General features: G+C 45.3%; 1 protein-coding gene across 7 annotated transcripts in view; it reads right to left on the minus strand.

Moving 5' to 3' along the window:
- Positions 1-7,628: 7,628 nt before the first annotated feature.
- The window catches only part of MCMBP (minichromosome maintenance complex binding protein), a 129,302-nt gene continuing 121,471 nt past the window's right edge, over positions 7,629-15,459 (minus strand). For all 7 annotated transcript variants that reach the window (XM_069752668.1, XM_069752669.1, XM_069752667.1 and 4 more), the window contains 3 exons: positions 8,815-8,979; positions 8,533-8,621; positions 7,629-7,917 (listed from right to left, as the gene is read on the minus strand). In XM_069752668.1, the coding sequence (XP_069608769.1) occupies positions 7,791-7,917; positions 8,533-8,621; positions 8,815-8,979 (381 nt within the window). In that variant the 3' untranslated portion in view covers positions 7,629-7,790. The remainder of the gene's footprint in view (positions 7,918-8,532; positions 8,622-8,814; positions 8,980-15,459) is intronic.

Here is a 15,459-nt window from a genome sequence, read left to right on the forward strand (position 1 = left end):
AGAAATTATACTTCAACCAAATCAGCATAAGAACACACTCTCAGTTCTTAACCTATAAGAATGCAGGAACAGTCTGTACGACAAAGTCTCGTAGAACAATACACCCTCAGTAACATAGTAACATAGTTAGTAAGGCCGAAAAAAGACATTTGTCCATCCAGTTCAGCCTATATTCCATCATAATAAATCCCCAGATCTACGTCCTTTTACAGAACCTAATAATTGTATGATACAATATTGTCCTGCTCCAGGAAGACATCCAGGCCTCTCTTGAACCCCTCGACTGAGTTCGCCATCACCACCTCCTCAGGCAAGCAATTCCAGATTCTCACTGCCCTAACAGTAAAGAATCCTCTTATGTTGGTGGAAAAACCTTCTCTCCTCCAGACGCAAAGAATGCCCCCTTGTGCCCGTCACCTTCCTTGGTATAAACAGATCCTCAGCGAGATATTTGTATTGTCCCCTTATATACTTATACATGGTTATTAGATCGCCCCTCAGTCGTCTTTTTTCTAGACTAAATAATCCTAATTTCGCTAATCTAGGTATTGTAGTTCTCCCATCCCCTTTATTAATTTTGTTGCCCTCCTTTGTACTCTCTCTAGTTCCATTATATCCTTCCTGAGCACCGGTGCCCAAAACTGGACACAGTACTCCATGTGCGGTCTAACTAGGGATTTGTACAGAGGCAGTATAATGCTCTCATCATGTGTATCCAGACCTCTTTTAATGCACCCCATGATCCTGTTTGCCTTGGCAGCTGCTGCCTGGCACTGGCTGCTCCAGGTAAGTTTATCATTAACTAGGATCCCCAAGTCCTTCTCCCTGTCAGATTTACCCAGTGGTTTCCCATTCAGTGTGTAATGGTGATATTGATTCCTTCTTCCCATGTGTATAACCTTACATTTATCATTGTTAAACCTCATCTGCCACCTTTCAGCCCAAGTTTCCAACTTATCCAGATCCATCTGTAGCAGAATACTATCTTCTCTTGTATTAACTGCTTTACATAGTTTTGTATCATCTGCAAATATCGATATTTTACTGTGTAAACCTTCTACCAGATCATTAATGAATATGTTGAAGAGAACAGGTCCCAATACCGACCCCTGCGGTACCCCACTGGTCACAGCGACCCAGTTAGAGACTATACCATTTATAACCACCCTCTGCTTTCTATCACTAAGCCAGTTACTAACCCATTTACACATTTTCCCCCAGACCAAGCATTCTCATTTTGTGTACCAACCTCTTGTGCGGCACGGTATCAAACGCTTTGGAAAAATCGAGATCTACCACGTCCAATGACTCACCGTGGTCCTGCCTATAGCTTACCTCTTCATAAAAACTGATTAGATTGGTTTGACAGGAGCGATTTCTCATAAACCCATATGATATGGAGTTAAACAGTTTTTCTCATTGAGATAATCCAGAATAACATCCCTCAGAAACCCTTCAAATATTTTACCAACAATAGAGGTTAGACTTACTGGCCTATAATTTCCAGGTTCACTGATAGAGCCCTTTTTGAATATTGGCACCACATTTGCTATGCGCCAGTCCTGCGGAACAGACCCCGTCGCTATAGAGTCCCTAAAAATAAAAAAGCATTAAGCTACTTACTGGTAGCGGCATTTTTCGGAGGCCCATGACAGCACACGAGAGAGGGGATCCGCCCTTAAGGAACAGGAAACCTACAGATACAAAAGGGCGGCACCTCTCCCCATGCATCAGTTGTATTTCAGAGCCTGAGAGGACTGCCGCGGTTAGTGGTACACAAATATACATTATATACATTTTGAAACAAAATAACCCATTATTGTAACAAGACACCATACGTGAGATTTACATATTACGCTATATACATATCAGGAAGTGCTACCCCCACGTGAATAGGGAGGAAACTAAGGGTGCTGTCATGGGCCTCCGAAAAATGCCGCTACCAGTAAGTAGCTTAATGCTTTATTCAGACTCCCATGACAGCACAGGAGAGATTTACAGAGATGTAAGCTACCTTAGGGAGGGACTATAGATTGTAGCACCCTTAACCCAAAGGAAAGATCAGAGGAGGACCCCAAATCCAACCGATAGTGTTTAAAGAAAGGGGATGACCATGTGGCCGCCTTACATATCTGCTCCACTGACACTCCAGATCTTTCCGCCCAGGATGACGCCATGGCCCGGGTGGAATGTGCCTTTAGGTTCTGCGGAGCCGGACCTCCACCTGCAGTATAAGCTAGAGAGCTAGTTTCCCTAATCCATTTAGCCAGTAAATATTTTGATACTCTAAACCCTTTCCTTGGACCTTGGAAGGAAAGAAGCAGTGCCCCATCTTTCTTCCAATTATCAGTAGCTGAAATATACTGAAGAAGAGATCTCCTGACGTCTAAAGGTACCTTCACACATAACGATATTGTTAACGATATCGTTGCTATTTGTGACATAGCAACGATATCGTTAATGAAATCGTTATGTGTGACAGCGACCAACGATCAGGCCCCTGCTGGGAGATCGTTGGTCGCTGAATAAAGTCCAGAACTTTATTTCGTCGCTGGACTCCTGCTGACATCGCTGGATCGGCGTGTGTGACACCGATCCAGCGATGTCTTCACTGGTAACCAGGGTAAACATCGGGTAACTAAGCGCAGGGCCGCGCTTAGTAACCCGATGTTTACCCTGGATACCATGCTAAAAGTAAAAAAAAACAAACACTACATACTTACCTACCGCTGTCTGTCCTCCAGCGCTGTGCTCTGCACTCCTCCTGTACTGTCTGTGAGCCGGAAAGCAGAGCGGTGACGTCACCGCTCTGCTTTCCGGCTCACAGACAGTACAGGAGGAGAGCAGAGAAGCAGAGCGAAGCGCTGGAGGACAGACAGCGGTAGGTAAGTATCTAGTGTTTGTTTGTTTTTACTTTTAGCATGGTATCCAGGGTAAACATCGGGTTACTAAGCGCGGCCCTGCGCTTAGTTACCCGATATTTACCCTGGTTACCGGCATCGTTGGTCGCTGGAGAGCGGTCTGTGTGACAGCTCTCCAGCAACCAAACAGCGACGCTGCAGCGATCCGGATCGTTGTCGGTATCGCTGCAGCGTCGCTTAATGTGAAGGGGCCTTAACGTATGAAGCTCCTGCTCTTTAGGATTAGAGGGATTAGGAATAAAGGACGGCAAAACTATCTCCTGTGATCTATGGAAACGTGTCGCCACCTTTGGTAGATATGCTGGGTCTGGTCTAAGGATTACTCTGACAAGATTTCAGTGTATGGAGGAGCCCTGGAAAGTGCCTGTATATCCCCTATCCTGCGAGCTGAGGTTATGGCGATCAGGAAGGCTGTCTTAAGTGTTAACATTTTGATCGAGGCCTCCTGCAGAGGTTCAAAGGGGGGCTTAGTTAGAGAGGACAGAACTAAATTTAAATCCCATGGAACTGTTCTGTCTTTATGCACTGGTGTAGATCTACTAACTGCCTTCATAAACCTCACTATCCAGTAGTTATTAGCTATATTACAGGAAAACAGGACACCTAAGGCTGAGACCTGTACTCTAAGGGTACTAGGAGAGTTAACTCGAACCCCTTCTGTAGGAACTCTAGGATTTGTTGTATTGGCACCCCGTCTTAGATATTAAACTTTGAACAAGTCAAGAACTTTCTCCAAGTCCTAGAGTAGATTCTCGTAGTTATTTGCTTTCTACTCTTTAGGAGTGTCTCTACTAAGTTTGGAGAGAAGCCTTTCCCCACTAATAGTGACCGTTCAAACTCCACGCCGTCAAATGGAGCGCCGCCACTTGTGGATGGGAGATCGGTGCCTGAGAAAGCAAGTTCGGGATCTCTGGCAGTACCCAGGGGACCGCTACGGACATTGTCTTGAGCCAGGCAAACCAGGTTCTTCTGGGCCAAAAGGGGGCGATAAGGATGACTTTCGCTCGATCCTCCCTGATTTTCCTCACCACTAGAGGTATCAGGTTCAGCGGTGGGAAAGCATAGGCCAGTGGAAAATCCCATTTTATCAGAAACGCGTCCACCGCCAGGGGATTTTCCCTGGGATTTAGGGAGCAAAAAACTTTTACTTTTCTGTTGTTTCTGGTGGCGAATAGATCCACCACTGGTTGACCCCATCTGCGGACGATAAGATTGAAAATGTCCTCGTTGAGAGACCACTCTCCCCGTTTTAACACATTTCGGCTGAGGAAATCTGCTGCCACATTTTCTTTTCCTTTGATGTGAAGAGCTGTCAAAGATAGAAAATTGAGCTCTGCCACCTGGAACAACCGATCCGTGATCTGCATTAAAGTTTCGGAACGAGTTCCCCCTTGCCGGATTATGTAAGCGACCGCCACTCTGTTGTCCGACAGAATTCTGACGTGCTGGCCCTGCAGATATACGAGGAATTTTTTAACAGCTAATTCAACCGCCAACAACTCTCTTTGGTTTGATGAGAATGTTGTGAAGGGTTCCCACTGTCCCTGGACCACCATCTCCCCCATATAGGCTCCCCACCCTGAAGAGCTGGCATCTGTGGTTATCACGTGGGTGACATCTACCATCCAGGGAACCCCTGCTGATAAATTCCGTTTATCTAGCCACCACCTAAGGGATTTCAATGTTATCGGTCTCAACGTCAATTTCCCATTTAATGCGCCTCCTAAGGCTCTGTCATGGAACAGGACTTCTTTTTGTAGGGACCTGGTGTGGAACTGAGCCCACTTAACTGCTGAAATGCAAGATGTGAGTGACCCAAGTAGAGACATTGCTTGCCTAAGTGTCATGGAAGGTGTATTGATTGCTCTTAATACAAAACTCTGAATTTGGTCAATTTTCTCTATAGGGAGGAGACACTGCTGTGTCACTGAATTCAACATTAATCCCAGGAATTTTTGAACATTTAGGGGCTGTAATTTCGATTTTTCAAAGATTATGATCCAACCCAACCGTTCTAGTTTGGTTTTAGCAATCTCCCATTGTGACAGACAATGATCTACCGAGTTACCTACAATGAGGAAATCGTCTAAGTAGGGGAGTATAAGGACATTTGACTCTCTTAAATGCGCCATGACTTCCACAATTATTTTAGTAAACACCCTAGGTGCCGAGGTGATCCCAAAAGGGAGCGCTCTGAATTGAAAATGTTGAATCCTACCCCCCATTAGTATCGCTACCCTCAGGTATCGTTGGAAATCAGCATGAATGGGTACATGATAGTAGGCATCTTTCAAATCCACTACTACCATGAAACAGTTGTTGAAAAGCATTTTTATTGCCGAATTAATGGACTCCATTTTGAAAGTATGTTTCACCAAAAACTTATTGAGACCCTTAAGATTTATAATGGTCCTGTAAGATTTATCAGGCTTCTGGATTAGGAACAGGGGAGAGTAAAACCCTTTCCCTGCCTGAGAATACGGCACTTCTACCAAAACATTTTTGGAGCAAAGAGTCCTCACTTCCTCTTCTAGGGCAAATTGTTCAGTGGGAGATGAGCGCCAGGGTGTTAATCTAAATTTGTCCTGTGGAATATGAACAAATTCCAGCTTGAGACCATGGGAAACAGTGTCTTTTATCTAAACGCTGTTTGTGATTTTCGACCACTCTGCCGAGAATTGCAATAGTCTCCCTCCCAATGGAATTGCCAGTCATTGGTCTTGTTTTTAATTTTCCGTCTGGTTACGGCGAAACATGAGACCTGTACCTCGTTTTCGCCTATCCTCCCATCTGGGACGATCTCTCCCTCTAATCATCTCTTTGAGACTGGCCGTAGTAGAGGAGGATTCTTCGGCTACCTACGGGGATAAGTAAGGTAGACTAGAGTGTAAGATCTACATGCTATACCCCCTCCCCTCCTTCCAGAACCTCACCATCTGCTGGATACAGGGGTCACATAGTTTTTTAGGGTGCGAGTCAGGCAAGGGAACCCCGCAGATGGCACATTCCCTATGCTTCACCTTACTGACGTTTTTCCTTCCCTGCATAAAACATATGAGGGGAGACTAGTCACTAAGTGAACTTTCTCGAAGATCACTTACCAGTGGCTGCTCACACCCAGAAATACCGAAGTACGAGTGGGATCCTTTTTGGCTCACCCTCCAGACCCCTGTCTGGAGGAGCTTCTGCGGCCCGAACCATCGCTCCTTTTTTCATGTTCCTTCTCCTTGGGTTTCTGGGATGCTTGTTCCAGCAGCCCAACCTGCTGATCCTGATCCGATTCCATCTTTAGTAAATTGGAGCCAGAACCCGGGAACACGCTGCTGGAGCCGCCTTATAAAGCCCCTCCTTCGGTCAGCGCACCTTGCCCAGCTTGCTTGTTTAATTTTCCCGCCCTCCCGCAGCTGTGGGGGATCAATCGACGCTCAGGAGGGATTGCGGCATGATCTCCGGTGGGCGCCGCCATCTTGGATCCCCTGCGCATGCGCAAGAGCTCACCGACCCGGAAGTCGTCGCCGGCTCCGCCCCCCGACGTCATCACAGCTTACAGCGCTTCCTGTCAGCGCTGCAGCCATCGTGGAACGCCGAGGCCGGCCAGCTACGTTCCGATCGGCGCCCCCTAGACGCTGCCGCCCCCCCTCCCCCCCCGCACAGAGAGACCCACAGCACACGGGAAGGGCGACTTACCATATGCTGGCCCCGGAGACCGGACACCCCCTGGCGACCGCTCCTCGCTGCCTAGTCACCGCCGTGCCGCCCTGCCAGGGCCACCGTGACTACCTCAGGTACCCGCACCGGCCGAAGTGGGAGACCCCCTCGCCACCAGAATCGGTCCGGCCGGCCTGGACTCCTGTAGATTCTATAGGCATCCAGTCCCTTCAGGAACAGGAAACCAACTGATGCATGGGGAGAGGTGCCGCCCTTTTGTATCTGTAGGTTTCCTGTTCCTTAAGGGCGGATCCCCTCTCTTGTGTGCTGTCATGGGAGTCCGAATAAATAATGGTTTATCTATTACATTACTTAGTTCTCTTAGTACTCGTGGGTGTATGCCATCCGGACCCGGAGATTTATCTATTTTGATCTTATTTAGCCGGTTTCGCACCTCTTCTTGGGTTAGATTGGTGACCCTTAATATAGGGTTTTCATTGTTTCTTGGGATTTCACCTAGCATTTCATTTTCCACCGTGAATACCGTGGAGAAGAAGGTGTTTAATATGTTAGCTTTTTCCTCGTCATCTACAACCATTCTTTCCTCACTATTTTTTAAGGGGCCTACATTTTCAGTTTTTATTCTTTTACTATTGATATAGTTGAAGAACAGTTTGGGATTAGTTTTACTCTCCTTAGCAATGTGCTTCTCTGTTTCCTTTTTGGCAGCTTTAATTAGTTTTTTAGATAAAAAACTGGACAGTCTTATGTCCTGTCCAGGTTGAAACAATCAAGGGCTCAAAACAGCTGTGAACTTTAGCTAGTAACAAAATGTATCTTAAAAACGCAAGATGGAGTCGAAAAGCACAAAATGAAGCCTGCTTTAATTTTTCTTAGTTTAACCCTTCACAAGCCTGCATATGCATGTATAGCCAGGGTCTCCCCGTGTTCTCATACAGACAGCCCACCACCCTAACTCGCTTACTTTATCACTTCAGTGTTTATGGCGTAACTCCATGACCAGTCAATGCAGAATTAATTTTTAGTCACTGAAGAACATAGGATTAGCAACGTTATTTTAATAACAAAAATAACTAAGAAACACATACAAAAATATAAAATCCACAGCGACAAGGAGCAACATCAGGACTACATGGGAAAGCATAGTCCTGGTATGAAAGTCACAAGCAAGATCATGGAAGAGTGGATCCTCCCGAATGGTTACATTTCATTCACATTCGTGTGCTTCTGGCCCAGAAGTCTACTTTTCCTTTGTATTTCCAGCTCTTTAGCTTGTAGCCATGTCTCATGAGACAATGAGGTTTGACCACTACTAAGTGAAAGCAACCTGTGCGAAGAAAACGACACATCAGAGATAGGCAAATATACAGCTCTGGCAAAGATTAAGAGACCACCAAATCAAAACCCTGTCATGGCCGCCCAATCTCCAGACATGAAACTCCATTGAAAACCTCTGGAATGTAATCAAGAGGATGGTGGATAGTCACAAGCCATCAAACAAAGAAGAACTGCCAAAAATTGGTGGAAAGCATGCTAAGACGCATGAAAGCTATGATTAACAATCATGGTTATTCCACAAAATATTGATTTCTGAACTGTTCCTGAGTTAAAACATTAGTATTGTGGTTTCTAAATAATTATGAACTTGTTTTCTTTGCATTACTTGAGGTCTAAAAGCATTTTTTTTTTATTTTGACCATTTCCCCCTTTTCAGAAAAAAATACAAAACGTATTGCTTGGAAATTCAGAGACATGTCCGAAGTTTCTAGAATAAATGAACAATTTATAGGTGTATTTTTGAGAAAAAAGTAAAGAGAAAAATCAGACAAACTGGCAAAAATTAAGAGACCACTGCAAAATGTTCAGAGCTGTATAAATCAATAGAAACTTTCTCCATACTCTTTACACCTCCAAAATCACAGTCTCTGAGGCTCATACTCACCGAGCCACCACCAGTAGGCGGTGCAAGTCATCGGCACCAATACTCTGTGGGTCACTTTTTCTCATGTCCACAAAATCATCTTCAACAGCCTGAAAAGCAGCAGAACACAAACCCTCAGAACAGGCAACTTCCAACGATTGGCATGTATTCTGTTCAATGCTTAAAAGCTTCATTACTGGTGCCACTAACCTCCAGATGTGGAAGTGAGCAGCGTCCAAACACCAACAGGATGGCTCCTACCTTAAACTATCAGAAGAGAGTGGACCTTCATGGGGTCTTTACCTTGATGATCTCCTCAGAGATGGTGTAGTCCATAGCCTGCAGCAGACTCACATACATGCGGAACTTTTTGAGCAAGGATGGGAGGGTGGCAGACAGCAGGGCCTCGGTGTACTGCTCCAAGCTGGGAGGACACACCAAGGGCTTCAGGTAAACCTGACAATCTGACTGAAAGAAAAATACAGAATTAGACCATGGAGATCATGAGGGATAAAACACTGCAAACCCATCTTCCAGACTCAGCACTTCGATTACACCATGGCTTGCAATTTTAGTCTGCAGGCCATCATCTTGCCATGTACAAACTTTGGGCTCATGCTTATACAATGCAGCAACTTTACGTACATTATCTTGCCATGTAAACAGACTAACGGTCACAGGATGAAATCATCTTTTGTAAAGCATAAAAGGTCATTGTTTTTGGTAGTATAAAGCCAGAAAGTAAAAACCATTAAAAAAATAAACTCATCAACTATGGTTAAAATATTCATGGGAGATCAGGTATAATATCCATATAGAAAGAAGAGGGTCACAAAAAAGTATATAAATCCAGGCAAGATTGCCCAATAAGGTTATAAAACAAGGAAGCAAGGCCAATGCATGTAAACTGCGCATTATACCTATTAGGTATATACTCACCCTCGGACGCGCCCTGCTTCTTTCCGGCAGCCTTCCTTCCTAAGAATCAGCGCTTGCAGGACCTTGCGTGACGTCGCGGCTTGTGATTGGTCGCGCGAGCGGTCACATGGGCGGCCGCGCAACCAATCACAAGCCGCGACGTCACCGCAAGGTCCTGGAAGCGCTGATTCGAAGGAAGGAAGGTTCCCGGTTAGTACCAGGGCGCGTCAGAGGGTAAGTATAGCGATATTTTTTATTTTAATTCTTTATTTTACGCTTAAATATGGATCCCAGGGCCTGAAGGAGAGTTTCCGCTCCTTCAGACCCTGGGAACCATTGGAAACCCAATGCACTGCATTGGGTTTCGAGTTTCGGCCGACCCCGACTTTTTTATAGGATCGGCCGATTTCACTCGACCCGACTTTTGAAAAAGTCGGGTTTCGTGAAACCCGACCCGATCCTATAAAAGTAAAGGTCGCTCAACCCTAGTTGAGCGTGCCTGCCTCGGTCTGTGCCAGAAGGAGGGATGGAGCAGCTGAGGCCGGAAGGGCAAGGTATGTCTCACACAAGCGCGGTAGTGTGAAGGGGGATCCCCGAATGATGTGATCACAAGAGGCGCGCACGCGCAAAGAGCAAGGGCGGGGAAAAGTGATACCTATGTACAGCCCGCTGTAGAGCGCATGCGCTATGTGCAATAGCAGCACAGGGAACTGACAGGTACAGAAAAGCCAAGACGTAAGCAAGAGTAGTACCAGGGTGCTCCAGGAAATGGAGCCTGAGAGTGGAGAGGGCATTGTCCAAATATAAGGCTCACTGAAGAAGAGTGAGTTGGTGCTACATGAACATGAAAACAGAAAGAGTGCACATCAAGGTCGATGGGTACAATTAATTTAGAAAAAAAAAATAATTGTAAAAAAAGGGACAAAATAAGGATGAGAGTATTGAGTCTATTGTGTGAAAGATACACAAGAGCCACATGAAAAATTACCCTATATGATGTCAGGTGTACCAAATATCTGCTCGTAACACAGAAGCAGAGGGACCTAATGTAGTACCAGAAGCATTAACCCTGCTGTTCTGTTGGTCAAAAATGACCGACTTTGAAATTCAATATTCTTTAAAATATTCAAGATGCGGCTCTGAAACCCGTGGCCGACCGACCCATCCTCATTTAAGTCAATCAACCACAAGTTTCAGAACCGCATCTTGAACACCCCAAAAAATACCAAAGTTCAAAATAGGTCTCCCCAGACCGAACAGAACAGCAGCGTTAAGGGAGTTAAAAAGCAAGGCGGCTTGTTGGAATGTATTGGTCAATACTGAAGTTTGAATGGTCAAACAAACCCGTGCCAGTGGTTAAAAGCAATTGAGAAAGTAGACCATTTGAATTCTATAAATAAACATTTTGTTTTAATTAACATATGCCTCAATATTGTACATGACAGAGCATTACCCTTAAGATACCAGGACATTTATGCATGGGGTTGATGTGGTGATGCCTTAGGGTATAGATAAGCCAAGGAAATGTGGAGTGTTTGTGACTTGTTGGTCAGGATCGTGGTCTGGTGGAGGTGTGAACTGTGTCCTTGTAGTGAGACATAAATCTGGGTTTTAAATGGAGTCCCATTGTCAAAGACTTGAGTATCCTTGATAGCTTTAATTCCCAGTGTCATAGAAAATATTAATCTCTGAAGTCACTCACATCCCCTCTCCCTTTTTCCTCTCACATCAATTTACAGTAAGAGTAACCCTAAGGTACCAAACCTCTCTTCCTCCACTTTCAGTAAAGAAAATCGTAGTTACTTACCGATAACGGTATTTCTCTGATCCCATGACGGCACCACAGAGATTATTACATAGATTTGTACATTGGGGGAGACTACTGCCTCCAGTACCCTCCTCCCAAAGGTAAGATTTGAAGAAGAGGCCAGGTCTAGCCAAAAATGGTTAAATAAAGTAGAGAGAGAAGACCAAGTAGCAGCTCTACATATCTGCTCTATCGAGGCTCCGGCTCTCTCTGCCGAGGAAGTCGCCACCCCTCTGGTCGAATGGGCTCTGATCCCTTCCGGAATGGTTGCCCCACATGAGGAAGATGATAGCGTCTCTTATCCATCTCACCAATGTGGCTTTTGATGCTTTGTCCTTTCCTTGGACCCTGGAAGCATACAAAATGAGACCTATCCTTCCTACACTCCTTCGTAGCTACCAGATACTTGATCAGGCATCTTTTCACGTCTAACGTGTGTAGGGCTTCTTCCCCCTTATTTTTGGGATTGGGGCAGAAGGAAGGCAAGGAGAATTCTTGCGACCTGTGGAACTCCGATGCTACTTTCGGAAGATAGGCTGGGTCGGTTTTAAGGACAACTCTATCGTCTAGTATCTGTTTAAGGCGGGTATGCCGACAAAGCTTGTATATCGCTAACTCTGCGTGCTGATGTTAAAAGCTACGAGTAGAGAGGTTTGAAGGATATGATTTTTAGTGGGGCTTCTGACAGCAGTTCAAAGGGAGATTTGGTTAAAGCGGAAAGTACTAAGTTCAAGTCCCAGGAAGGAGTAGTATAAAGGGATATGGGTCTAGATTTACTTGAGGCCTTAATAAACCTTGCCACCCAATGGTTCCTGGCCAGGTCGCAGTTGTACAAGGCCCCTAGTGCTGCAACTTGAACTTTCAGTAGTTGTGGCTAGGCCCTGTTCCAGACCCTTGTGTAGGAACTCTAGGATTTATTTACTGGAACTTCCCCGGCTAGGCGGGTACCTGAGAATAAGATAAATTTCCTCCAAACCCTCCCACATGCCCTGGTGGTTACGGGTTTCCCTCTTTGAAGTAGAATGGTGACTAAGTTTGAAGAGAACCCCCTCTTACTCAGAAGTTCCCTTTCAAATTCCAAGCCGTCATATGCAAGTTTTCTACTTGTGGATGAACCACCGGCCCCTGGGACAACAAATTAGGGATGTCCGGAAGAACCCAAGGGTCTAAAATGGACATCACCCTCAGTCACTAAAACCATGTCCTCTTTGGCCAAAAAGGGGCTATTACAATCACCCTTGCTTTGTCCTCCCAAATCTTCCTTAGTACTAAGGGAATCAGGGCTATTGGAGGGAAGGCATAAGCTAGACAGTAATTCCAGGGAATCGTAAATAGAGTCACTGGGCTCCCTCAGGGATCGATTGAACAGAAAGCTTGTATTTTTTTGGTTTAAGCCATTTGCGAACAGGCCTATTTCTGGCCGACCCCTTAGATCTACGTTTTGATTGAATAGTTCCTGATTCAGTTCCCATTCCCCTGGTCTTAATTGTGTTCGACTTAAAAAATCTGCTGATAGCGAGCCCAGACTCGCCTCCGCTAACAGAAGGATGGATTTTGTTATGTCCATCAAGGCCTGAGACCTGGTGCCTGCCCGGTGGTTCAAATATGCTACCACCACCCGGTTGTCTGAGAAAACTCTCAGATGGTGAGTTAGTCCAGAAAGTGGATAAGAGCAAATTTTATCGCTAACATTTCCTTCATGTTTGAAGAAGCAAACTTTTGTTCCTCTGACTAAGGACCTTGTGCAATCTGATCTCTTAGATGCGCCCCCCCAACCCCCCAGGGGCTTGCGTTTGTGGTTAGGGTTTTGGATATTGGCCATACCCAAGGGACAACCCTGGCTAAGTTGTCTGGATCTGCCCACCATGCTAGGGAGCGTACAGTTTTTGACGAGATGTTTAACTGCCTTTTTAAATTTCCGTCTAAGGGTGCCCCTGCTGCTAATATTTCCCATTGAAGATCTCTGGTATGGCTTTGGGCCCACTGGACAGCCGGGATACAAGCTGTTATCGATCCTAGAAGAGACATTGCTTTCTGCAAGGTGGTGATGGGGGGGGGGGGGGGGGGGAGGACTCAAATGTGATACCAGCTGTATCAAGTTAAGAATTTTTCCCTTGGGGAGATTACATTCTTGCCTGTTCGAGTCTAGTGTTATTCCTAAGTACTCCTGCACTTGAGTAGGAATGATTCGGGACTTGGATAAATTTAACAGCCATCCTAGGCTCATCAGATACCTCATCACCTTGTCCAGCTGTTTGCAATGATGAGAGGATTCGCCTATTACCAGGAGATCGTCCAGGTATGGGACTATGAGGATGTCTTGTACTCTTATGAGGGCCATAACTTCTGCCATTATTTTGGTAAACACCCTCAGGGCTACGGCTGGGCCGAAGGGAAGAGACCTGAACTGGTAGTGTTGCAACTCCCCTTGAATTGTTACTGCCACTCTGAGAAATTTGTGATGGTCCATGTGGATGGGGACATTGTAGTATGCATCTTTCAAGTATATCACAGTCATGAAACAAGACAGAAAAAGCATTCTTACACAGGTTTTTATTGTCTCCATTTTGAAATGTTGGGTTACCAAACACTTGTTTAATTTTTTTAAAATTTATTGTCCTGTACGTTCAGTCTTTTTTCGTAGAAGTAAAAGGAGGAAAACCCCCTTGCCTTTCTTTTGGTCGGGGACTTCTTGCAGGACATTCTTCTCTATTAGGCTTAGAATTTCATTCTGGAGACCCAATTGCTCGACCTCTACATCGCTTTGGGGAGTTATTACGAAGGAATGGGATGGAAGGGTATTGAATTTTAGCTTAAGGCCTATTTTTATTATGTCCAAAATACATGTACTCTTGGATATTTTTTTCCCAGGCTGGAAGAAAGTAGGCCAATCTTCCTCCAACCTGGAGGAACACCTTCATTGGGGTTTTTTGTTATCGGCTGGCTTGTTGAACATGAACCCCTTGCCCCTTTTATCCTCCCACCCATCCTTCTGGCCTTTCAGGGGTTTTCTCCACATGAACCTTCTGACTCGAAAGGGCCATCTGTAGGACTGGCTGGGAAACCCTGGAAAGGTTTTTTTTTTTGTTTTTTTAATCTGCCTTGTCAAGAATATCTAACACTGGCCCAAATAGGAACTCGCCCTCACAGGGAATGGAGCATAATTTAGATTTTGTTTCCAGGTCCCCTGGCAAGCATTTGAGCCATAAGGCCCACCTTGCAGCACTTGAGAAGGAAGCGAACCTGGCCGCTAACCTGACAGTCTACGGAAGCATCTGCTAGAAACGCTGCTGAACCTCTCATTACAGAAACAATCCAAAATTGTTTCTCTGGGGGATTTATCTTTTAGTTGAGAATCCAAGTGATCCAGCGACACCATTAAGGCTGGGGCAGTGCATGTGGTGGCTATGGCTTGTTTTAATCCACCCCCCAGCTGCCTCCCATGAGCCCTTTAAAAAAAAACTCTGCCTTTGTATCCATGGGGTCTTTTAGTGTCCCCATGTCTTCAAAAGATAGGGCAAATTTTTTGGAGGCTTTTGCCATCGCCACATCCAGTTTTGGTGCTTTCCCCCAAAAAGAGCATACCGGGTCAAAGGGGTAATTTCTTTTTGGGATAGATGGACTTTGTCTGGTCTCTTCCACTCTTTTGATTAGAGATTGTATTTTTTCATTTATTGGAAATGACCGCTGCTTTCTTTGTTCTAGTCCACTAAACATTAAGTCCTGAGCTGTTTTAGGTCGCGAACCTACTAGCCCCATGGTTGTTCCGACGGCTTTCACAAGGGAGTCTGTCTCTTCAATCGGGAAGCAGCTGCGACCCCTTTCTGGAGGACAAAGAAGAATGCAAACTGCTCGAATAAGTCGCTTTCTCCTTCGCTGATACTTGATTCAGGGGACCTATGCCTGGATCTGCCCTTTTTCTTTGAACTTTTAAGACCTTTGAGAGCATCTTCTACCAGATTTTTAGTTAGCACTCTTAGGTCTGATGCAGATTTCAGGGATTCTACACAGATTGTCTGTTCTATGCATACAACGCAGAGCCTTTTCCCCCACGTGGTTGGTAGCTCTTCTGTGCACATGTTCTATGTTTGGATTTTGTTGCGCATTTCTTCCCCTATGAAGAGTTAACAGACCCCAATTAACCCCTTTACCCCCAAGGGTGGTTTGCACGTTATGGACGGGGCCAATTTTTACAATTCTGACCACTGTCCCTTTATGAGGTT

Source organism: Ranitomeya imitator, chromosome 2 (assembly GCF_032444005.1).
Source record: "Ranitomeya imitator isolate aRanImi1 chromosome 2, aRanImi1.pri, whole genome shotgun sequence".
In the NCBI taxonomy this organism is placed as follows: domain Eukaryota; kingdom Metazoa; phylum Chordata; class Amphibia; order Anura; family Dendrobatidae; genus Ranitomeya; species Ranitomeya imitator.